This window comes from Rhincodon typus, chromosome 21, assembly GCF_021869965.1.
Source record: "Rhincodon typus isolate 14 chromosome 21, sRhiTyp1.1, whole genome shotgun sequence".
NCBI lineage: Eukaryota > Metazoa > Chordata > Chondrichthyes > Orectolobiformes > Rhincodontidae > Rhincodon > Rhincodon typus.
In genome coordinates, this window is record NC_063352.1 from 19,192,117 (window position 1) to 19,217,449 (window position 25,333).

Sequence of the window (25,333 nt, forward strand, 5' to 3'; positions counted from 1 at the left end):
GAAGCCCTGGCCAAACAAGAATCAAAGTGGATTGGGGATAATGATCCACTGGTTGGAATCAGATCTGGTATCAAGGAAGATGGTTGTGGTTGTTAGAAGTCAATCATCTCAGCCTTGGGACATCGCCACAAGACAGTCCCTCAGGTAGCATCCCTGGGGCAACCATCTTCAGCTGTTTCAATGACATCTTTTCTACCACAAGGTCAGAAGTGGGAATGTTCACTGATAATTGAACAATGTTGAACACTGTGATTCCTCAAACACTGAAGCAGTGTCAAAATGTAGCAAAACCTGAATAATATTCAAGAATGGAATAAATCAATGGTAAATCACGTGAAAGAATAAAAGAGAGAAAAGGTACTTAGGCTAACAGTTTAGCTTCAAAAATGTAACCAAGAGCTGTCATAATTATTACTCCCACATTGCAGGGTAAAACAGAGAGATGTTTATCTGTAAGATTTCTCAGGAAATGCGACAAATCAATACATACTTGCAGAACACCTTTGTGAGGGTGAAAGGTTAAATTGGTGCATGCGTGTTTATTGATTATTCTAAATTAAGTGTTTTTCTTTAAAACTAGCAATTTGTGCCAATCCCTATGGTCTTGAATGAAGCATGAACAAAGCAAACACTTCCATCACACACTTAAAAAAAGTTCCTGCTTACAATGTTACTGCATACACAGACACATGCATCCCTACATGCCCTCCAAATAAATCAAAAAGATAATTTTAAAAATTGAAAATTGTTGGAATAAGAACATCCAACTCACCTTTCATCAGTACAAGTCAGTGTCTCAATTTCACTCATTACTTCAGCTATCTCATCTTTCAGCCTCTGTAAAGGAGATACTTAAATATAAAATCTACAAGACAATGAACTGTAGTTTTCTACAAGATAGCTTTAAAAGGCACATGAGCACAGAAATGTCCCCTTACCCAAAGCAAGATTATTTCCAAACCCTGATACCTCAAAAGATTAATTCATTGATGAAATACAAAAATCCAATAAAGCAAGCCTCATTCACATAGCAAGCAGCTTTGATCTAACAATACCATAAAATAAATCACTCCTTTATTCCTCCTCCTAGGAATTCAAACTTATATCCCATAAAAAGAATAAAAAGAAGAATTGTGAAGCAATGTGAAAATGTGATGATAAAATCTGGGGCAGAAAGTTGAAGAATTAACTCAAGGCAAGCACATTGTGATACACTGTTCAACTATTGTTGCTGTCACAGTAAGGGCAGACAAATGTAGAACTGCACAGTTAGCTTTCTAAACTTATCACATCGAACAAGACTGTCCCCAAAGTATGCTGCTTGGCCTGCTGTGTTCATCCAGCCCTGCACCTTGTTGTCTCGGATTCTCCAGCATCTGCAGTTCCTACTATCTCTGTCCCCAAAGTATCACTGTCTTGCACAAAGGAGATTAAAAATGACAGCTTACAAATAACAAATCACTCGCCATAGATATAAGGTACGCCAGAGGACAATGGGACACCCAAAACACAATAGTGTGGGATGCAGCTTGTAAGAGAGGTCTGATTGTCTTATATTGGTTCTGGTCTCAGTATCAAGATGGAGGGTATTGTCTTCGACATACATTCAGATAGAATTCAACATTGTTGTAGTTTGTTCTAAGGCCAGGAAGTAACTAAAATGTTTCTTTCCTAAAGGAATGATGCAATCAGAAAAAAGACAACTGTAAAGACTTTAGGCTGAGTCAGACAAATTGTTCAATTGAGTAAATGTATGGCAGATTAAATTTAAAATGGGGAGATCTGAAGTGCTGCTTGCAAAGAAGGGACAATAAGGAGAGGGGATATGCATTGGATAACAGAGGTTCAAAAAAGAGTAATCGGCAGGGACTTTTTTTTTTTAAAAAGGTTTATACAGCTGTAAAAAGATACAACATGGACCTACAACCACTGCAAAAATTCGAGGAGGTGGCTCAATCCCCTTCTCAGGGCAACAATGGATAGTCACTAAATAAAGCTTCAGCAGAAACATGGATATAAGGGACAAATATAAAGCAGAAATACCAATGTGGGTCTAGGATTCTCAGTAATGAGTTAGAAGGTTATAGTTGTCATGGCATATTTTGGCAAGAACATAGAAAAAAAAGTACAGGATTTACAAATGCTATATATAGCAGACAAAAAAAAATGCTGCTGTCACTTCAAATGTAACATAATCTTCTGCAAATATGCTTTTAAGTTGGTTGCCACAGAGACAGAGTGTAAGCATATTTTCAATTATACAGGGCTTTTAAGATGTGGAATAATTCAGAGTTTAGGTCAATGTCAATGCAGATGCGCAGAAATTCAGATAGACCAAAGAGATTAGAATCTGTGTCACCAAGACCTCGTGAAATTCCCAGCGGCCTCCCTTTCCCATTGGTGCCCAATGGCAGCACACATACTAGCACACTCTGGACAAGTTCATTAATTTAAACCATTTTCCAGCTCATAGCAGGGTTTTGCATTAATGCCAAGGAGATCGAATCAAGCTTAAAAATCAATAACACCCAAATTCAATTTGACCTTGATGTAAACCGAGTCCATGGCACTAAGTGCAAAGCCACACAACATGCAATGAGTATAAAAAAAGGTGCACAAAATATTAGGCCTCAATACAGCAGCGACTAGTATTTATATAGCAACTCTGTAATCACAAAACATTCCAAGGCACTTCAGAGCAGCTTTATAAAGACAGAATTTGGCGCAAAAGAGATGAGGCACATATTCCTTAACAGGTTTTAAGAAGTGCCCTGAAAGGAGGTAGAGCAGAGGGATTTAGGGAAGAGATTCCAGAGCTTTGGGCTCAGGCAGCTGAAGGCACAGACACCAATGAGGAAACAATTAAAGCTGGGGATGCTCAAAAGGGCCAGAATTAGAGCAGCAGTGCAGAAACCTCAAGAGGGTTGTGTAGGACATTAGGATATTACAGACATAGGAAGGGGCAAGAGACATGGAGGAGCTTGAAAACAGGTATGACAATGTAAAAATCAACCTCCATCAGACCTACAGCCAATTAGGTCAGCGAGCACAAGGGTGACAATTGGGCAGGACTCAGTGCAAGTTTTGGGCGGCATCATGTTTACAGAGGATAGAATGTGGGAGGTCAGCCACAGGGTCCGTTGTAATACTTGAGGCAAAAACAAAGATACAAGAAATTCACAAGGTTCTTCACAGGAGCCTGATTAAATGCAAAAGAAAAGGAACAGACACCAAACCAAAAGGAGGGGACATTAGAACAGGTGACTAAACATTTGGTCAGAAGCGTTTCAAGCAGCGTTTTAAAAGAGGAGAAAGGGAGGGGAGATGTTTGGGAGGGAATTCCAGAGCCTAGGACATAGGCAGCTGCAGGCACAGTCCAAAATAAGAGGGTGATATACAAGAGGCCACAGTTAAGAAGCATGGAGATCTGAGAGTTGGAGATTGCAGCGGTGATTAAACCAGGCGAATGAACCCACCTCAATATCAGCCATCAGTTCTTTTTTCCTCCGTCTAATGTTTTCTAGTTCTTCTCTTTCTTCAAATGAGAGCTCAGATGGTACTATATACACAGAAGAGAGAATTCAGGAGATTAAAGAACGTTTCAATTATAATGCAAATTAAGATAATGCGACTGTCACATTAAAATTTTTAAAAAGTATGCACTAGAACACTGTCAATAAAAATGCCCATATAAAAAAATACACTGTTCAGCTATTTGTATCTGATTGGACTGAAACACCAGCCAGCTCCAAGAAATCAAAATTTAATTTAAAACTTACAAATTTCTATCGTAGAAGTGCTATACAATTCTGTGCAAGCACAAAAACCCAATGAAAAACAGATTCAGAGAGAACCAAATCTCATTATATGGTCATTTTCTCCATGCAGCCAAGTGGTATTGCCGAACACCAGCTTCCAAACAAAACAGTAACACTGCCGACCAGATGCTACACAGCTTTATATTCTGAAAGTGTGTACCATAGCAGTCAAAATATAGAACCTAAAGTCCACAATGCAATACATCTTCCAGCACAGCTTTTCCCATCAATCTCTTTCCATTGATTTGTTGACTCAGAACAATCACCCCTCCCCCACAACCAACCCTGTGAAATTCTGCACTGTGCAGCAGAAAAACTGCTGCTGTTACTCTCAGTGCAGCTTTGTTCAGCCTTCATCATTAGCACATCTTCCCTCTTCACGGTAGCTGAGCAGCAGCAAGAATGCCGTCAATATTTCTGATTCACAGCTGCTGAAAAGACAGATGAAATAATCACCACACACACAGCCACGAGAAATGGGAAGAGAAAAGCAGTAAAAAAAAGACGAGTTCCCAATCTGCCAGGACACCTGTTAGCTGCAGGTCTTGCCAATGCAACCTTGATTTTACAGCAAAATGACGCTGCAGTGTTTAGCATCAGCCCCAGCATGCTGCAGGCTGTACAAATCAATGTTTCTGTAATAAGACACTCCCTCTACATTAACAGAGCCAAGTGCTGCTAACATTCTGTCTGCCAGGCAATCTTTAATCATAAGTGGTGTCTGGGCCACATTTTTTTTTAAAAAAGAAAGGATTAATTAAGTATGAAATCTTGCTTAAGTCCACAACTAGGTCACAAGAGAATGGATGAATGATGCTCAACAATGCCCTCATTTGTTCGTCCCATCTCATTTCAAAGTGGACCGATACATCCCTTTCATTTGGGCCAGTCTCAGTTTTACAATAAATACAAGAACCACCTTTTATATTCAAGCAGGACAGAGAGCTGGCAAACCAGACCAACGTAGCACAGGAAATAGCACATTTCCAACTATAATCTTAACTAGTTTCTTAGGGTTAGTTACAGACTGACCTTTTAAACATTGCTTAGTGCTCTACAAAAGAGTTTAAAGTCTTGTGCAGTGATTGTAGTAGCACAGGTTGGATATCAAATGTTTTAAGTCTGGGGTCATGAAACGATTAGACCCTTATCATTCCAGGTTCAAATTTTTTAGAGCCACTCGGAAGTTGACCCAGGAGTGAGTTTACTAGAACCAGGGTGCAGGTGGTTCATGTTCACAGCAGGAATCTCAGGGTAAACAGTTCAAGATATGTCCACGTTATAGTGATCCTGTGAGATGCAAAGTTAATGCTGTTGATGGAGACAGGTTTTAAATAGCAAATAACCCTCTTAAGACAAAGAGTCTGGAGGCAAGACCAGACATGTGTTCCAGCACAGTCGACAAGGGGCTCATTTGATGTTTTCAACAAAAGAAATACACCAGTCAAGACTTTGGTTTTAGAATTTAATTCACACACAACAGTTTCAAACAAAGCCTAAAAACTCCACAATTTTTTAAATTGGTGCATGGGCTCCTTGGGAAGCGAAAGGAGAAAAATTGCACTACATCTGCCCCCCATCCCCTAGGAAGAACATCAATGAAACGGTGCTGCCCACACTTTCAAACAGGACAAATTGTTCAGTCCACATCCCATTAGAGTGGAGAACACAGCATATTATTCTTTTAAAAAATACAAAATGACTTGCAGTCCAAAAAGATGGAACACCGTTGCAGTAAGTCACAGCAAAAGGTCACATAACATTAGTATAACCACAAGTGTACTTAGGATGTTAGAAATTGCACTGATTTCCTTGGGGGAGGTAGGGTCTGGTAGAGGAATAAAGAAGTCACAATCAGCCTTCATCACCCAGTCACCTGGAGTCAAATACACACTTTTGTAACTCTAACACACATTATTCAGGCACAGAAAGCAATACTTGGAGAACTGGGCTTGCATTTTAAAAAGGCTTCTAGCCAAAAAGCCAAAATATTTCAAATATTAAGTCATTTCTTCCTCTGGGACATGGTTCATTTCATTTGCAACTTGGGGGCTGTTTATTTAGACCAGACTACATCTGAATACACAAGTTCATAAATAGAGCAATCTCTACCAAGGGCCTGTGTTATATCTTGTACTCTCTATCCTGCCTAACTCCTCATTCCAAAACATTCTCTGCGGCCTTTGTGGCCTCATCCCCTTCCCTCCATCTGCCCACTCAACCCATACAATGTATCCTTTACCAACACAGAGGGATTTTTATTTAAATCAGCGCACTTCTACAAAATGACTGATAAGAATGATGCTTAGATGGGAGAATAGTACAGCATCAATTTTTATCTTTATACAATGCTCAGTTTAGGGGCCAGCAGACCCAACATCTGTTAATAAGTCTGAACTCTGCGTGACCCAGTAATGGGGGAGGGGGGGAAGAGGAGAGGGAGAGGGAGGACGGGGTGGAGGGAGAGAGAGAGAGAAAGCATTTCAGTCGCTGTGCCACAGTAAGTGGAATGCATCTGTCACATTCACTTGTTACACTACCTATTCTGGACATTTCTAATTTTGCAACAAAACTAAATCTTTTATTATTAAGAGAGTTAATTCAAGTAACAAAGAAAGACAGACAGACTCACATTTCTCATAACTTTCACAACCTCCAGATATCCCAAAGCATTTTATAGCCAATGAAGTTCCAGTATTTTGGGAGCAGTAACAACATAGAATGGAATAATATCAACATAGTCCAGATTCTCCACAATTACACCACACTGGGTGGGGTATTTAGGAAATCAGATTTCTGTCATCATTCATATTTCCAATTATATGCAGTCAGATTCCTGGACAAGGCATTTCCAGATGTCTGCACTTAGTCATAAAGACATGGTGGTAATTATCGTGTTGCTAAACCGCAACACAGCCAAGCCCCAAGGGAACTCAGGTTGTGCCCTAGTTATTTATTGTGAAACAAACTTAAATAATAGCTTGCATTTCTATAATACAGATAGCATTTAAAAAAATGCCCCAGGGTACTGTTTTCAGAAAAAGATTTGACATGGAGCCACTTAAAGAGGTATTTGAAGAGATGACCAAAAGCAATGACGAAGACAGAAACTTCAAACAGTATGTTTAAAAGGAGGAAAGAGAGCAAACAGAGAGGTGAAGGAGTGTCAAGGGGAATTCCAAGGTTTAGGGCCCAAGTAGCAAAGGCAAAAGGTGCCAAGCACAATCATGAAAAGGCCAGACTGAAGGATCCCAGAGGACTGTAGGAGGTTAGAGATAGGGAACAGTGTGGCTATGGATAGTTTGAACTTAAGGCAGGGAATTTCAAATTGTAAGCAACACTGCATCAGGAGTTGGCATAGGTCAGCATGTGAATGTGACAGCAAGACAGACCGAATCAGCTTCCCTAAGTCTGTATTTGCAATACAGTAAAATTAAAACATTCAAGGACTCTCAACATCACCCCAATGGCTCCTAAGAAAATTTTATGAATAACTGGCAGCAGACATCAAGTTCATAGCTTAAACAAAAAATTAACAATAATTAATAAGTAACATCAGCAGAGCAAAATTAAACAACGAGAATATAGGAGGTATGGTTAGTATGTTTGCAGATGACACCAAAATTGGTGGCATAGTGGATGGTGAAAAAGGTTATCTAAGATTACAAAGAGATCTTGATCAATTAGGTCAATGAGCTAAGGGGTGGCAGATTGATTTTAATTTGGATAAATGAGAGGTACTGCATTTTGGTAAAACAACAAGGGCAAGATTTATACAATAAATGGCAGGGCCCTGAGTAATGTTGTAGAATAGAGAGATCTAGGAGTTCAGGTACATCATTCTTTGAAATTTGCGTCACAGATAGACATGGTGGTCAAGGCAGTGTTTAGCACACTTGCCTTCATTGCTCAGACCTTTCAGTATAGGAGTTGACACGTCATGTCGAAGTTGTTCAGGACATTGGTGGGGCCTCTTCTGGAATATTGCGTGGACTTCTGAACACCTTGTTACAGGAAGAATATATTAAACTGGAGCAGGTTCAGGAAAGATTTACCAGGATGTTGCCAGGAATGGGACAATTCAATTCCTTGAATAAAAAATAGGAAAAATTGGGACTTTTTTCACTGGAGCATAGGAGGTTAAGGGGTGATGTTTTTAAAACCATGAAGGCCAAAGACAAAGGTGAATGACAAGGGCCTTTCCCCTGGGGGGGGCGAGTTCAAAACCAGGGAGCATAATTTTAAGGTGAGAGAAAGATTTAAAATGACATGAAGGGCAACTTTTTTTAAAAAAACACGGAGTGGTTCATATGTGGAATGAACTGCCAGGGAAAGTGGTGGATGGAGGTACAGTTACAAGGCTTAAAAGGCATTTGAACAGCTTTGTGAATAGGAAAGGTTTGGAGGAATGTGAGCCAAGTGCAGCCAGGCAGAACTAGTTTAGCTTGGGAACATGGTCAGCATGGACTGGTTGGACCAAAGGATCTGTTTCCATGCTGCGTGACTCTATGACTCTAAATCAAGGTAATCCAATTAAAGTCTATCACTTAAATCCAACCTCCTTTGTCATTGCCCCCATTCGACACAGTTAAAGGGTAAATTAAACAGAACAGATTAACTGACTAGTTCATGTAAGCAGTTTCAATGATACGTAGTAGCGCAGGCACACGGGATTGTACGTTGCTCGATTTCTGACGGTATCGGTCAATGCAAATAACTTCCAGTAGGCTCCAAGAAATATTCACTTAATTCTTATACCTGGGGATCTGTTCTCCAAGCTTTCAACTGGTTTGTAAGAGGAGGATAATCAGAGTGCAATCAAAGCTCTATCCTGTAGCTTTTTCAGCCACACACTTTCTGACCAAAATTCAAACCATTCCAAACTTTAGTTTCTCTTTCTGCTTCTCCAACATTCTTTATTAAATGGGTCAGCACCAGCCACCCTGTTTTAACCCATCTTTAACATCCAAACATCTTTAAGGCCTTGAGCATAATGTGTCTCCAAAGCTGAAACGTCTACAGTGTTGCTTGAATAATAATGAACCTCAAATTAACTTCTGGGCCATATCCCATAAACAAATACCACTTTTTGTTCTTTCCTTTCTTTTAAAAAAAGGAAGCTGATGTTCACAATCCAAAGGTCATCTTTAACACAGCTCCAAACCAAAGATGAGAAAGACAAACAATGAGGGTCCCAACAAATGGAATAATGGAGATAGTCAAAGTTTGGAACAAGCACTGATCTTGTGCTCTTGTTGCTCCTTTAGGGCAAGAAATTTCTCCTGTTCTGTCTGAAGGCACTGACCCATCGCTGGATTCCAGTGATAGACCTTTTCCAGTGCCCTTTCTTCCAGAGTCAGCTGCATGTTGGCAAGTGGGACTAGTTTAGTTTGAGATTATGTTCGGCATGGACGGGTTAGACTGTAGGGTCTGTTTCTGTGTTGTATGACTATGTATACACACTGACCAAGCCAGATTCCATTCAGCAAGTGTGTTCTAATAACTGCTCTCGATTAGCATAGAGGATTGGAAAATAAAGATGCAAGTGCATCTGTACACAATTTTAAATTTGCAATCCAGCCAAAATAAAAACACAAAGGCTGGGTTTGCCAAACATGTTAAAATGGTTTCAGATTATGCATCACTGCCCTAGCACTGCTTCATATCCAAAGCCTCGGGAACCATGCCCTTCAGCTGTTTAGGATTGTCCCTAATTCCAGAAACTGAGTCAAAAAACTATTTCAGATATCATCAGCCAGGGCTGGGAATAAATGGGGCAGTAAAGTCAGATCCAGAAGTACACAAGTCCACAGCAGGAGTGGGAAAATAGAAAACAATTTTCTTTTTTTCAAAAAAAAAAGGCAACTCAGCACCAGCTTGAAAATGGTTGACAATGAACAGAAACAAATTTGTACAACCTGCTTAGGAAAAGCAGATTCAAATTTTTGTTTTTGAAATCAGAATAGAAATCTTACAAAGTGCAAAGAACAAAAAACAATACAGCACAGAAACAGGTCCTTTGGCCCTCCAAGCCTGCACCAACACATTTTTCCCCATCCTTATTAAAACTGTCTTCACTTACAGGATACATATCCCTCTATTCTCTTCCTATTCACGTATTCATCCAGGTGCTTCTTGAATGCTGCTATTGTGTCTGCTTCTACCTCCTCTGGCAACGCATTCCAGGCACTCATCACCCTTTGTGTGAAAAACATGCCGAACACATCTCTTTTAAAACTTCCCCTCCTCGCACCTTGACCTTGTGTACCCCAGTAATTGACCCCACCACCCTGGGGAAAAGCCTCATACTTTGCACTCCATCCATGCCATTCATAATCTTATAAACTTTTATTCGGTCGCCCCCTCAACCTCCTGTGTTCCAGTGCAAACAAACCCAGTCTATCCAACCTTCCTTCACAGTTAAAATCCCCCATACCAGGCAACATCCTGGCAAACCTTTTCTGTACCCTCTCCAAAGCACCCACATCCTTCTGTTAGTGCGGTGACCAGAACTGTACGCAATATAGTGGGGAGGTAATGGCCTAGTGGTATTATCACTGGACTGTTAATCCAGAGACGCAGGTAATGTTCTGGGGACCCAGGTTCAATCCCGCCATGGTAGATGGTGGAATTTGAATTCAATAAAAAAACATCTGGAATTAAGAATCTAATGATGACCATGAATCCATTGTCAATTGTCAGGAAAAACCCATCTGGTTCACTAATGTCCTTTAGGGAAGGAAACTGCCATCCTTACCTGGTCGGGCCTACATGTGACTCCAGACCCACAGCAACGTGGTTGACTCTGAACTGCCCTCTGGGCAATTAGAAACAAGCAATGAATGCTGCCTGGCCAGCAATGAATGAATAAAGGAAAAAAAATTCCAACTGTGGCCTAACTATAGTTCTATAAAGCTGCAGTATAACTTGTCTATCCTTATACTCAATGTCCCTTCCAATCAAGGCAAGTATACTGTAGGCCTTTGTTACTACCTTATCTAGCTGCGCTGCCACCTTCAGCAATTTGTGGACCTGCACACCCAGATCCCTCTGCAAATCAATACTCCCAAGGGTTCTGCCATTCACCGTATAATTTCCACCTGTACTTAACCTTCTAAAATGCATCAGCTCACATTGGTCCAGATTAAATGCCATCTGCCATTTTTCTGCCCATGCCTCCACCTGATCTATATCCTGTTAAATCCTCCGACAATCTTCCTCACTATCTGTAACTCCAATCTTTGTATTGTCTGCAAACTTATTAACTAGACCAGCTACATTTTCCTCCAAATCACTTATGTACGTTACAAACAGCAGAGGTCCCAGCACTGATCCCTGTGGAACACCACTAGTCACAGCCTTCCACTCCGAAAAGCATCCTTCAACTGCTACCCTCTGTCTCCTATGACTAAGCCAGTTCTGTATCCATCTTACCAGCACACCCCTGATACCACGTGACTTCACCTTTTGTACCAGTCTGCCACAAGGGACCTTGTCAAAGGCTTTACTGAAGTCCATGTAGACAACATCAACCGCTTTTCCCTCATCAATCATCTTCATCAATTGCTCAAAAAACTCGAACATGTTAATGAGGCACAACCTTTCCCACACAAAACCATGCTGTTTATCACTAATCAGTCCATTTGCTTCTAAATGCCTACAGATCTTGTCCATGAGAATCTTTTCCAATAATTTCCCTACCACTGATGTAAGGCTTACAGGGCTGTAATTTCCTGGACCCTATCCCTGTTACCCTTTTTAAACAATGGGACAACACTGGCTATTCTCCAGCCCTCTAGAACCTCATCTATGGCCATAGAGGATACAAAGATGTCTGTCAAAGCTCCACCAATCTGTGCTCTTGCCTCCCTCAATATTCTGGGACGGATACCATCTAGACGGGGACTTACCCCAGGTAATAGTTTTTAATAGTTTTTAAGACGTACAACACCTCTTCCTTTTTAATAGCAACTAGGCGATGCCATTGCACACGTTACAACACAGGAGATGGTCACTGGCCTGTTGCGTCAATGTTGATACATTTAAAAAGCATCTAATTAGACACCCCAAATTCAGCTCTTTCCACATAGCCCTGCAAGATTTCCCCTTCAAGTATTTATTGAATTCCTTTTTAAAAGCTACGAGTGAATCAGATTCTACCAGCCCATAAGACTGTGCATTATCATCTTTACTCTGGTTTTGAAAATACCTTAAAATACCTAAACAAAGTTTACCCTATCAAACTTTTCTGTGCACCTCAACTAATTCTCTTCATAACCTTTTCCACTCTGAAGTGAAAAAAATCCATTCAATCGGAATCTTTTCACTCACTATTACCCTTAATTACAAATGGTGATTACACATTAGCACATGTACTTCATTGCCTGTAAAATGCTTGGAGACATCCTGGACTAAAGCAAGGCACAGTACATATGTGTGAATTATGAACGTTTTGTTCATGGAAACATCTTACAGATCTAGGCCTCAAATACCTCAGATAAACATCAAGAAAAATTGGAAACACAACTTGCTCAAAGCATGCTGAAATGAAAACTTGTATGTTCAGTTCTTAAAGGCAGCACTGAAGCAAAATGTACCCTGAGAAATTAGAACAAAGAACAATACAGCACAGGAACAGGCCCCTTAGCACACTAAGCCTGCTCTGACACATGCCTTTCTAAATTAAAAACTTTTTGCCTCTAGCGGCCCATATCCCTCTATTCCCTGCCTGTTCATATATCGGTCAATATGCCATTCCTGTTATGTCTGCCTCCTACTCCTCTGGCAGCCATTTCCAGACACTTACTACCTTCTAAAAAATCTGCCTCTCCCATCTCCTTTGAATTTAGCCCCTTTTACCTTAAACTTGCATCCTCTAGTCGATACAGTGTGGACCTGGAGGAACACAGCAGGTCAGGCAGCAGAGGAGCAGGAGAGTCAACGTTTCAGGCCTAGACCCTTCATCAGCTGCCTCTCATAATTTTGTAAACATCTATCAAATCATCCCTCATCCTTCGACATTCAAGCGAAAACAAACTAAGTTTGTCCAATCTCTCCTCATAGTAATACCCTCCAAACCAGGAAACATTCTGGTAAACCATTTCTGTACCCACTCCAAAGCCTCCACATCCTTCTTGTAGTGTGGTAACCAGAACTATACACAATATTCCAAATGTGACCCAACTAAAGTTCTATGCAACTGCAATATGACTTGCCAATTTTTACACTTGAAGCCCAGCTGATGAAGGCAAACATGCCACTTGCATTCTCAACCATCTTATATACTTGTGTTGCCACTTTCAGGAAAACTGTGGACCTGTACGCCTAGATGCCTCTGTATATTGATGCTATTAAGGATTCTGCCTTGCAGAACACCATTGGTCACAGATTTCAAGTCAGAAAAAACACTTTCCCACTGCTACCTGTCTTCTATGATCATGCAGATTTTGTATCCATCTTACCAGCTCACCCTGGATCGCACATGACTTCACCTTTTGTAACAGCCTGCCATAAGGGACCTTGTCAAAGGCCTTGCTAAAGCATAGAGACATCTACCACTCTGCCCTCAATCATTTCTTCACCTTCTCACAACAAATTCAACGAAGTTGTGAGACAGGACCTTCCCTGCTAAAGCCATGCTAGCTATCACCAGTAAATCCATATTTTTCCAAGTGGAAGTAAAACCTTATCCCTAAACATCTTCTCCAATAATTTCCCATCACTGAAGTAAAGCTGACCGCCCTATAAATTTCCAAGAATATTCCTGTTGTCCTTCTTAAACAAAGGAACAATGTTGGCTATTCTCCAGTCCTCTGGGACCTCTCCTGTGACTGAAGAGGATACAAAGGTTCTGTACAAGGCTCCAGCAATTTCCTCACCTGGCCCCCTCAGCATTCTGGAATTGATCCTGGGAAGTTATCTACTTCAATGCTTTTCAAAACACCCAACACCTTTTTTATTCTGACATGCCCTAGAATATCAACATACCCCTCCCATGACTTACCATCTACCACGTCCTTCTCCTTTGTGAGTACTGATGCAAAATATTCATTAAAGGACTTCATCCACTTTCCCTGGCTCCAAACATAAATTCCCTCCTTTGTCCTTTTTTTTTTTTAATTCATTCATGGGATGAGGGGATCACTGGCTAAGCCAGCTGTTACTGCCCTTCCAAGAGGGCAGTTAAGAATCAACCACATTGCTGTGGGTCTGGAGTCACATGTAGCTAGAGCACGTAAGGATGACAGTTTCCTTCCCTAAAGGATATTAGTGAACCAGTTGGGTTTTTTCTGAAAATCAACAATAGATTCTTGGTCATCATTAGACTTTAAATGACAGATTTATTTTGGAATCCTACCATACTGGGATTCAAACTCAGATCTTCAGAACATCATCTGGGTCTCTGGATTAATAGTCTAGTGCTAAAACCACTAGCCGCTGCCCCCCCACCATCCTCCCATACTTATCAAGCTTCCCCCTATCCAAGCTCTTGGCACTAAACAAGTCCCAGTCAATACAGGGGAAGTTTAAAACCACTGACCACAACAACCCTGTTATTTTTACATTCTTCCATAATCTGTCCACATCTCTGTTCCTGTATCACCCTCTGGCTATCGGGGGACCTTCAGCACAATCCCAAAGTGATAGCACCCGTCCTTTTCCGGAACTCTACCCATAAGGGCTTGCTGGATTAGCCCTCCAAAGTATCCTCCCCAACCAGTAAAACAACTCCCCCACCTCTTTTACTTCCCTCTCTATCTCGCCTGAAACATCTAAATCCCAGCATGTTAATCTGCTAGTCTGGTCCCTCTCTCAACCAAGTCTCTGTAATAACCGCAACATTGTTGTTGTATGTATTAATCCAAGCTCTTAAATTCATCTGCCTTACCCGTCATACTCCTCGCAGTAAAATAAATAAATCTCAGACCGTCAGTCCCGCAACATTTCCCTGTTTGTTCTTCCTCTCAGCCTACTGGCCTTAGTCTCTAACTCCCCCTCGGTCATTTTCCTTGGTTTAAACCCTCCAGAGTAGCTCTATCAAACCTCTCAGTCAGGATATTTATGCCACTCCAGTTTAGGTGCAACCTGTCCTTCTTATACAAGACCCACCTACCCTAGAAGACATCCCAATGATCCACCTACGTGAAGCCCTCCCTCCTCCACCAACTCTTTAGCCATGTATTTAACTGCACTATCTTCCTGTTCCTAGCCCCACTGGCATGTGGCACAGGAGGTAATCCTGAGGTTACAACCCAAGAGGTTCTGCTTTCAAATTCCTACCTAACTGCCTGAATTCCCCTTCTACTCACGTCATTCATACCGATATTGACCACAACCTCTGGCTGCTCGCCGTCCCCTTTCAGAATATCCTGTGCCTGCTCACAGACATGCTTGACCCTGGCACTAGGGAGGCAAACACACCACCCTGGAGTCTTGCTTGCAGTCACAGAAATGCCTGTTCCCCTAACTATAGAGTTCCCTATCACTACTGCTTGCCTACACTTTGACCCTCCCTGATGTACAACAGTGCCAGTCGTGGTGCCGTTGACCTGGCTGCTGCTTTCCCTCGAGAGGCCATTCCACCCCCCCCCACCCTTGCCAACAGTATCCAAAACAGTTTAACTGTTTGAGGGGGGAAATGGCCACAGGGACTCCTGCACTACTTGCCCATGCCTACTCATCTTCCTGGTGGTACATTTTCCTAGCAATTCCCAAGTTCCATACTTCCAAACAATTACTTCAGAAAGTTTTAATCTACATTCATATCATTCAGTTCGTACTATAACCTTAGCATTGGGACGGCATGTTACAGCTGTACAAGATATTAGTAAGGCTACGCTTGGAGTACTGTGTACAATTCTGGTCACCCTGCTGACAAAAAAGGATATTATTAAATTGGAAAGGATGAAAAAAAGAGATTTACAAGGATGTTACAGAGACTGAAAGGTTTAGATTTGTAAGGATAGGCTGGGGCTTGTTTCCCTGGAAGGTAGGAGACTGAGGGATGACCTTATAGAGGTTTATCAAATCATGAGGGGCATAGATAAGGTAAATAGCCAAGGTCCTTTTCCCCGGGTAGGGGAGTCCAAAACTAGAGGGCATAGGCTTAAGGTGCGAGGGGAAAGGTTTAAAAGGGACCCGAGGGGCAACTTTTTCACAGAGGGTGGTGCATGTATGGAATGAGCTGCCAGAGGAAGTAATTACAACATTTAAAAGACATTTGAACAGGTACATGGATAGGAAATGTTTAGAGGGTTACGGGCCAATAGCAGGCAAATGGACCTAGTTCAGGTTAGAAAACCTAGCTGGCATGGACGAATCAGGTTGAAGGGTCTGTTTCAGTGCAGTATGACTCTATGAAAAAACATGACAAATTATGATATGATTGCACTGCAGGAAAGGATGGTGAGAAGCATGTTTACATAGTTACCTTAAAAAAGGGAATTGGATACATACCTGGAAGCAAAAAGTGCAAGGCTATGGACCTAACTGATTATTCTTCCAAAGGGCCAGCATAGGCACAATGGGCCAACTGTTATGCTGCTAATATATTCTATGAATTTACGAATGCTAGTTTTTTTTGTAATATAAATGAGCCACAGAAAATTGCACTTAAATCTGAAACTTCAATAAACATTTTTATTTTATTCAAAGTCTCCCCATCTGTATACAACTTAATTTTATTAATGGATCCTATGAAATACAGACTACACCTCAGCACATTTATGCCAAGCACAGTTAACCCAGAATAGATATAAAATTAAACTTCAAAACAAACATAGACATCTTTAGATGTGTACAGTATTTGATGATGATGTTAAAAGTCATTTCATCTGTTTACCATTCTGTACAGCTTAATTATGGTACATCTAATTAAATCTCAAGCATATTGAATAGCTTGAAGATAATCCCTTGCGTAGCAGACATTAAGGGGTGGGAGAGCAATTTCAATAGAGGACAAGCATTGGGAAACAGAGGGAAATCAGCCATTTGTTGAACTGGACTTTCCTCTGAGCATATTTCCAAATGTAGAAAATTGGTTTAAAATTTATCCTCTTCAAGACTCACCCATCAGAGAGATTTGCCATAAAGTACCTTTAACACAATACACCTCCCAAAATACTTCAAAGGTTGGTTTTAGCAAATCAAATAAAATGCTGTGATTGCACACAAACATTTAAAAAACCCTTTTAAAAAGTGGAAACAGAACACTCTATGATTTTTAAACCTGTGACACTCTGAATAGGCATTGAAAAGATAAATAAATTATGCTTCCATATCCACACAGCTTAGGTGCTACCCAAACTGGAAGAAGATCATACATAACACATTAAACAGCAACTGTGAAATAGGGTCCATAAAGCTGACTGATTGGCAAGTTAGAGGCTTCATTCTCAATGGTTACTTAGGGTCCCAAGTACTTTTTCTCTTTGAGAACTTGGCTCAGCTGACAGAGTGGAAGGATGCAAGTAAACAGGAAATATCCAAATGTTCTCCTTGGCCTAAGGCCACATTCCCTCCTCATTCCAAAGCCTGACATCCAATTGTTTCAGTTCATTTCCATTTGTTCTGGCCCTATGCTAAATCTACAATGCGCTTTAACACACGTCTCACATGTATACTTACATTTGTTCCCGTGTGTGCGTGTGTGTGCACATACTGTAAATATTTCCCCAGTTTATCTGAAAAAATTCCCCAAATACATCAAGACATTTCATTACACATTAGTCAGACAGGATTTTTTTAAGAATTTTTTTTTTAAATAAACTAAAATTTCAAACAAAGGCCCCATCTACCCTGTCAGGTTGGCATAAACAATCCCAAGACACTTCTCAAAATGACAACCAGGGAAATTTTCTTAGCGTCCCGAGTTAATATTCATCATTCAAACTAAACATGGTCAACGTCACATTGTTACTTGTGGGAGCCTGCTGTGTGTAAATTGGCTGCTGCCCTTTCTACATCACAGTTGTGACCAAACATCAAATGTAACAAGTTGACTATATTGCTCTTTGGTACAACCGGAGGCCACAAAAGGCACCTTATAAAATCAACATTCAAGATACAGGTAGAATGGTTGAAGTGGATGTTATTATAGTGGACAATGTCAGTTGTTAAATTTAAGGTCTGAAATGCACTAGAAACAGGGTAGTAATTGTTTGTTTAAAAGATGCAAATTTGGGAATCGGCACTGGAAATGCATTAAATGGGACCCCACCAATCTGCAAAGGTGTTTTAAGGTGATGGCTTTTTGTACACACTGTGTCAATTATCCTGAAGAAAACATTCATTGTTGTCTTGTATCAATCTAAATACTGTGGTATTTACAAAATTAATGTCCCTGCGTGCTGTAGTTTCACGCTTAATGGGGTTGATAATTATTGAGGATACTGAGGAATCCTTTTAATTTTGCTTCTGTGAATCTAAATACCTTACACATCAAAATAAATGCAGAAGCCAATCTTACTACATGAATGCATCACCCAAATAAGTTAATGAGGATGAAAAACAAAATATCACTACTGAGAGGACACCTCTCATTTTGTGTCCATATATAACTGCAAGAATTTTTTCATATTTTCATTGTCCTACATCTAATTCTAAGCAACTCACTGCTACTGGCCGTTTGTGCTGAGTGAGCCAGGACATTGGCCAGTGAACAACTCAAAATAACAACACACTCTCACACACACACAGGTTTACTAGGCAGTTGTGCAGGAATCTGTTTCTAACTGAAAGGTTACTACTGCATCACACCAATTGTAAAACAATTTGCAGAAAATCTGGAACATGTCCTTGAATGTATTCCACATAAAAGAAGAGAGTCAGTGTGTAGAAAGATAATGAAGTTGGGGGAAAAAAAAGAGCCAATTTCAAAAGTCACCTGGGGTGGGAATTATTAAAAAAAAGTAAGCCCATACACACTATAAATTCTCCTTTCTATCATTCACACTAATACCAGATGGGACCAAGCCAGATGCTCAGAGAAGAAATACTTTGATAGTTTCTTATTCTTGGAAAATTCTCAAATAAAACCTATGACACCCCACTGTTCATATTTACTGGAACAATATACTTGTGCAAGGCAGTACATCTGATCCCTTTTCTGTCCTAATACCAGAACTACACCAGAGCAACATTTAACATTCTCTTCAGTCTGTCTGAAGTAAACCATAAGCTTGATGCAGCTAATCACAAAAAGTGCCAAAGCAGGAAATAAGTGGGGGAAAATGCTTAAATTTCTCATGGTCACAGGAAACCATTGCACAGCACATATTGTAATGATTCCAAATGAACATGGCAACAAAATTTCTAACAACTATTCAAAATTCACATGAAATAATACCCTCTACATGTAGAGGAGCAAGTTCTTTTTACCAGCTATTTCTAATTGAAACTCCTTAAATGCTAAAGCTATCCTAATTTTCTTTTAAGAGCAACCTCCAGCCTCTGACATTAAATTGGATTTGTATATACAAACATAGTTTCACAGAGCAGAGAACTTACACTGGCGCTGCCACACATCTTGACACCTTGTAAAAGCAGCAGGTTAAAACTAAAATATTACCATTTCAAATTGCAAAAATCAAAGGAGGAAAGATTTGTATTTGCATAGTCTTTTACACACTCTCAGAAAATTCTGAAATACTTTACAGCCAATTAAATACTTTTGAAGTGTAGTCGCTGGTGCATATAGGAATCACAGCAACCAATTTGAATACAAGTTCAAACAAACAAACAAACAAACAAAGTCCCATAATCAGCTACAATGACAGTGACTAAAGGACAAACAAACTCCCACTCCTCTTCAGAATTGTGCCAGAAGATTTTTAGGTCCACCTGAAGAGGCAAATGCAAATTATCCACACAATTCCTTAATATAAGTGGATCAGGTCCAGCTTATAGCAAAATCACCAACCTGTTCTTTTCACGTTTGTTACAATTTCACTCAAGCAGAATGAACAAGGAAGCCTCAAACAGAGGGTTAAGACTAGCATGTAATATCTGAAAAGTGTGGTAGAAGGAAATTCCACAGAAAATCATGGAACATTAAAGTCCATTTTCAAAAGAAAACTGGATGTTGACTGTCTATGGTCCCAATCTTGATTGGAGTCGGATTTCCAAGCAAAGGTCTGGAGTTTGACCAAAAAATTTGGGAGTATGGGTTGAAAACTCAACAGTGCATATTTTTTCTCACTGACAGGTGCCCCATCTGCAATGTGACTTGTTTGACACTTGGGCAGGGAAATGTCTGGAGGCTCCTGAATCCAGAGTAGTCAGGGAACCTGTTGCAGAACTAGCAAGAGAAGAGTTCTTTGCTCTCCTTTAGCGATTAGCTTTCCTCTTTCCTTCTTTATTCTTTCATGGGATATGGGCAGTCCTGGTGAGGCTGGAATTTATTGCCCAACTATAATTTCCCTTGAACTGAGCACCCTGCTCAGCTATTTCTGAAAAGGTAAGAGTCAACCATATTGTTGCAAATTTGGAATCATTTATAGGTTAGACCAAGTACAGTAATGGGTCACTAAATTGGACATCAGTGAACTGGTTTTTTTTATTATTCTTGCATGGAATGTTGACATTGCTAGCAAGACTGCATTTTCAGTCTATTGCCCTTAAACTGAGTAGCTTTTCAGTGGATTATTAAGAATCAGCCACATTGTTGTAGGTATCGAGTCACATTGGGCCAGACCAGGTAAAGACAGATTTGCTTCCTTAAAATGAACAACAGTGAAACAAAATGGTTTTTATTATAAGTAACACTGACTACAGAGTTGTCATTAGACTAGGTTTTAAGTCCAGGTTTTATTAAATTCAAATGTCATCCGCTGTGGTGCCCTCAGAATATTAGCCTGGGTTTCTGGATTACTAATCCTGTGGCATTAGCACACTGCCACTGACTGCCTCCTGAAGCAAAGAAACTGAGCCGTCTCTGGGAGAGATAAAATGAGGTTGTGCATCATTGGAAAATACTTCCTGGGAGTGACTGGCCACCCTCACCGTTCTGTTAAAGCCAGAAATGGTGGTCTTGGGGTCTGGTTTGAGATTTAAGTTTCATACGTCGTCCAATGCCAACCATCTTAAAATTCTTCTGTGATTCTAAGAAAATGTTGCACTTGCACAGTTTACCAACTTCTATTAATCAGAGCAGTTACTTGTCACTAACACTTGATATTTTAAACTAGTTTAAACAGTTTGTGATCCTTAAAAGTACAACAGGCACAATGTATAACTCTGGTACCCTCAGGACAGAGGCCAATAGATGTTCAGGTTGTGCAGTCACAGGACAGTGGGCCATTTCAAATATGTGCAGTTATTCAAATAGATTTTTTGGTGGAGGCACCCTCAAAGAAACGCTCAGGATAACCCAGTGTACAAAAGCATGTCAGAGCATGGCTGCTCTGGTTCAAATATTCTTTTCTCGAGCAAAGCCGATACACATTGACTCAAACGGTGAAGTTCTCTACTACAAAAATTTTTCTGGTTCTCAAACATTTCGTGTTTTTGGACAGCCAGATTGTGGGTATTGTACATGCATTAATAAGAAACAAGAATGATGAACATCTTCCACCAGCTCCCATGGCATTCATCTGTCATTCAGCAAATAGCTCACAAAGCTAATCTGTGAGCTAAGATACGAGTAGCCTCTCCTTCCTCCTGAGCCCATTCCACCACTCAATGATAATCATGACCAAACTGACCCTTGATTTTGCAACACTCGTGATTTTAGTTAGTTAAGTCAGGTTAAGTAAATTAGGTCAGTCTCAAATTTGAAAGTTTCAACTGACCCACCACTCTCTGGAGCTTTTGGAAAGGAGAGGTCTAGATTACCATTTATGTGAAGAGATAACACAGTGTGGAGCTTGAGGAACACAGCAGGCCAGGCAGCATCAGAGGAGCAGGAAAGTTGACATTTCGGATCGGGACCCTCATTTATGTGAAAAAGTGTTTCTTGACATCACCCTGTTCTAATTTTAAGGTTGTGTCCCCTTGTTACAAGCTTCCCCAACCATTGGAGATAGATTCTCTCTATGATGCAATAAGTTGACCTTAAGCCTCTCTAGAAGCAGTGTTGTATTTTTTTTTGAATGGAATGATCAAAACACTGTTCTTTTGGTCTAATGAGTCAATTGCACAACTTTATTAAAATTGCCAACAAGAAATTTAACACAATTTGGAAAATGACACCAATTACAACCATCATTCCTTCAGGAATTTCTGTACTTAACATGTTCAACCCTAATGTTTGACCTTAAATACAGAAGGAAAAATATTAACCACCACAAAAAAAAATTAGTTTACTGATCACCATGCTTTTGAGCTTCTCACCTTTCCACATGCAGAAGTTGGTGTGCATGAATGACAGGACAAGAGAAAATCCATTCATGTGGATGCTCAAGTGCTTTACAGGCAGTGCAGTACACATTATGTGAACTGTAGTCACTGCTGCATTGCTTTAAACTGACTGCCTGTGAAACCAGTCTATTCCCTATGGTAGAATAAAATGTGACATTACAAAGGAAACCGGGTTAGCAACTCACCCAATAGAGTTTCCTGAATTCATGGAAACAGCAATTTTACATGGATTAAATTGTCAATGGTCTTTATGTGCGGGAAGAAAACAAGGAAGTTAAAGAATGGAGCATTGCTTTGTTTTGTTGGTGGGGGGAAGGGAGGTATGTCAAATGGAAACAAATGTTATAAAAGTTAAAACATCTGAGTCTACTTCTGAAGAAAAGGTTAACAAAAAAAGATTATCCCCTTCCTGTATTCTGACTAATTCCCTGCAAATTAAATCCACAGAAAGGGGTCTCTGACATGGAGTGTTTGATCAGGACATGGGCACCATCACAGTAGTAAGCCAATGTAATGAAGTACTGTATTCAATTCTTTTAGTTCAGTTTTTGGAAAGACAATGAAGTAAACTTTAATACATCATGGTTACAAGCATTGATTCAATGTGTGTCACACTTGGCAGAGTTCAACTCCAGGGACTTTAACACAATCCCAAGGCCAAATATTCAGTACAGTGCTGGAGAAATGCCGGAGGTGGCAGCGTTCAGGTCTGTCATCTTAGGTGCACATAAGCAATCTCATCCATAGGTGAGCAGAGCCTTATCCAGCACCCCAGTCAATATTTATCTCTCAGCCACATCATATAAAAATATATTATCTGGTCATTATTACACCATTGTTTGCAGGAGTTTGCAGATGGCTGCAAATCAAGTTGGGACGTCTTGAGTCAGGAAAGATGCTATGTAAATGCCATACAAAGTTTTTTTGTGTATTTTGCAGATCAAGCAACAAGTGTGGCTTGTGGATTTTCTTTCAAGTTCACTTCATTACTCCCAATTTAATGTCCTGATATGATTTTGTATTAACAGTAAGGCTTTTGACTAATAATTTTCTCCCAACTCTAAAAGCAAGCCATCTGTTACAATCCCTGAGACAAACAATTTCAAAAGAATTCTCCATGGAAAGATGCAGGAAAGTTATAGATATTCACTCTCGCCACTGGCTTCATTTGAACTTTATGATACCATACTTTATAGCAGTACACAGTTCATGCAAGATTCTTTACATTACTTTGCATTTAGGTACAGACTACCCTCTTTGGCAATCCAGGAGATTGAACTAAGCTCAATGACAAAACCCACACTTCTAATGATGAGACAAGTTAACTGAAGTTAGCGGTGTTCATCTCAAATGTAATAAAAACAAGACCAATACAAAAGCAGCTTTATCTCAACTTTAAGTGCTGCCAGGACTAATTTCCTTCAGGAATAATACCCCTCCCACTAAATACAATTCATGTTGGTTAAACTGTTGTTATAGTGGATATATGACTTTCTCTGCCACAATGAAAACTATTTGTATTTTATTACAGCCTTTAACATATAAAAACATTCCAAAGTACTTCCGCAGGACTGGTTATCGAACATAACGTAACTATGAACCGCAAACGGAGATACCAGGCCAAGTAACCAAAAGCTTGCTCAGAGGTAGATTTTAAGGAGCATCTTAAAAGGAGGAGAGAGAGGTTAAGAGACAACGTTTATTTAGGGACGGAATTAGCAGCTGAAGGCTTAGCCACCACTGATGAGTGATCAAAATTGGAAATGTGTACAAGAGACCAAAATTGGAGAAACATAGATATCTGAAAGTGTAGATAGGGAGAGGGGGAGGTGATGGGACTCCAGAGGGATCTGAAAACAAGAATGAGATATTTGAACTTGAGCCATTGCTGGACTATGACTCAAAGTACATCAGTGAGATCAGGAATTGGGACTATTTTCTGAAAATTATAATGCTGTCTTCTGGTCTTCCAGCAGTCCAAGTTGGTGGCAACAAGGTCAAAGCAAAAGAAAGAGTGAGGCTATTTAAAGTGATAAAAAGACAGCCAAGTAACAGGAATTCTAGAGGGTAGTTAAGCAGTAATTAAAAGATAGATTTTAATGGAACAGAAAAAGTAACAACACAGTGGATACCAAGAAACTTGCATTGACACAGTGACTTTCTAACTTTAGGGCATCCGAAAGCACTTTACAGCCAGTGAAGTACTTTTGAAGTGTAGTCACTGTCGTAATGGCTAAAACACAAGCCCCCAGAAATGTGACAATGATTTGATAAACTGTTTTAGCCAACACCCTTGCTCATCCAAGGAGTAGCACAGAATCATGTTGATCTAAGACAGCAATCAGGGCTTTGATTTAATACATCTTCAAAAGACAGCGTGTGACCCTGCAGCTTTCCCTCAATGCTAAACTGGAGCATCAGCTGAGATTATAGACTCTCAGTCACAGCAAAGTCACTGTTGATTGAAGTTAGAGGGGAGTACGACTGGAACAGTCCATGTCAGTTGGCTGCTTTTTTGGGGAGAGGATGCAGAAAAAAATCCAATACAGAGATGCAACACCGCAACATTAGCTATAGGCCTGAGAGATGTTAGAGCTGTATGTAGAGAAACTGCTCCTGGTAACAGACTTAGATGCATCAAAAACATAACTAAGTCAGACACTCAAGTTGGTAGAAATAGATGGATTCAGATGGAACCCTTTGTTGGTTATTGGGTTTAATTAGAGTTCAGATTATTTCAGTGATCAGTGGAAAATCTGAAATATCATTGGAAAGATAACACACTGGTTATGTTCCTACTGAAACCTAAGTATCTATCAGATTTAGATTTTTTGCCCTCACCCCACTGGAACTATAGGAAATTTGCAAGTACTGACAGCATGGTCATTGCAACAGAGTACAACATGTAGTAAGCACCACCTAGTTCCTGCTTATCTAGTTGGATTAACATCCTGTGACCCGTTATGCAATTTATTCCCACCCCACCCTTTCCTTCAACAGCTCGGCACAGAATTAAATTCTCAGTGAGCACAGTATTAAACTGTGCACGTTATTCCACACGTTGATTTTCTTTTCCTCTCCACACCCCCCTCCCTGCCCACCCCCAACATCCCTCCTCCCTCCACCACCTCACCCCAGAGCTTACTAAAGCAGCCTTG

General features: G+C 40.3%; 1 protein-coding gene across 2 annotated transcripts in view; it reads right to left on the reverse strand.

Annotated features, from left to right (window-relative positions):
* The window catches only part of cyth3a (cytohesin 3a), a 77,555-nt gene that overhangs the window by 27,885 nt on the left and 24,337 nt on the right, over positions 1-25,333 (reverse strand). The window contains exons 1-3 of one of the 2 annotated variants that reach the window (XM_048609274.1): positions 6,451-6,550; positions 3,477-3,559; positions 773-837 (exon numbers count right to left, since the gene is read on the reverse strand). In XM_048609274.1, the coding sequence (XP_048465231.1) occupies positions 773-837; positions 3,477-3,491 (80 nt within the window). In that variant the 5' untranslated portion in view covers positions 3,492-3,559; positions 6,451-6,550. Of the gene's footprint in view, positions 1-772; positions 838-3,476; positions 3,560-6,450; positions 6,551-25,333 lie in introns of those variants that run through there. The other variant, XM_048609273.1, reaches the window with a different exon arrangement.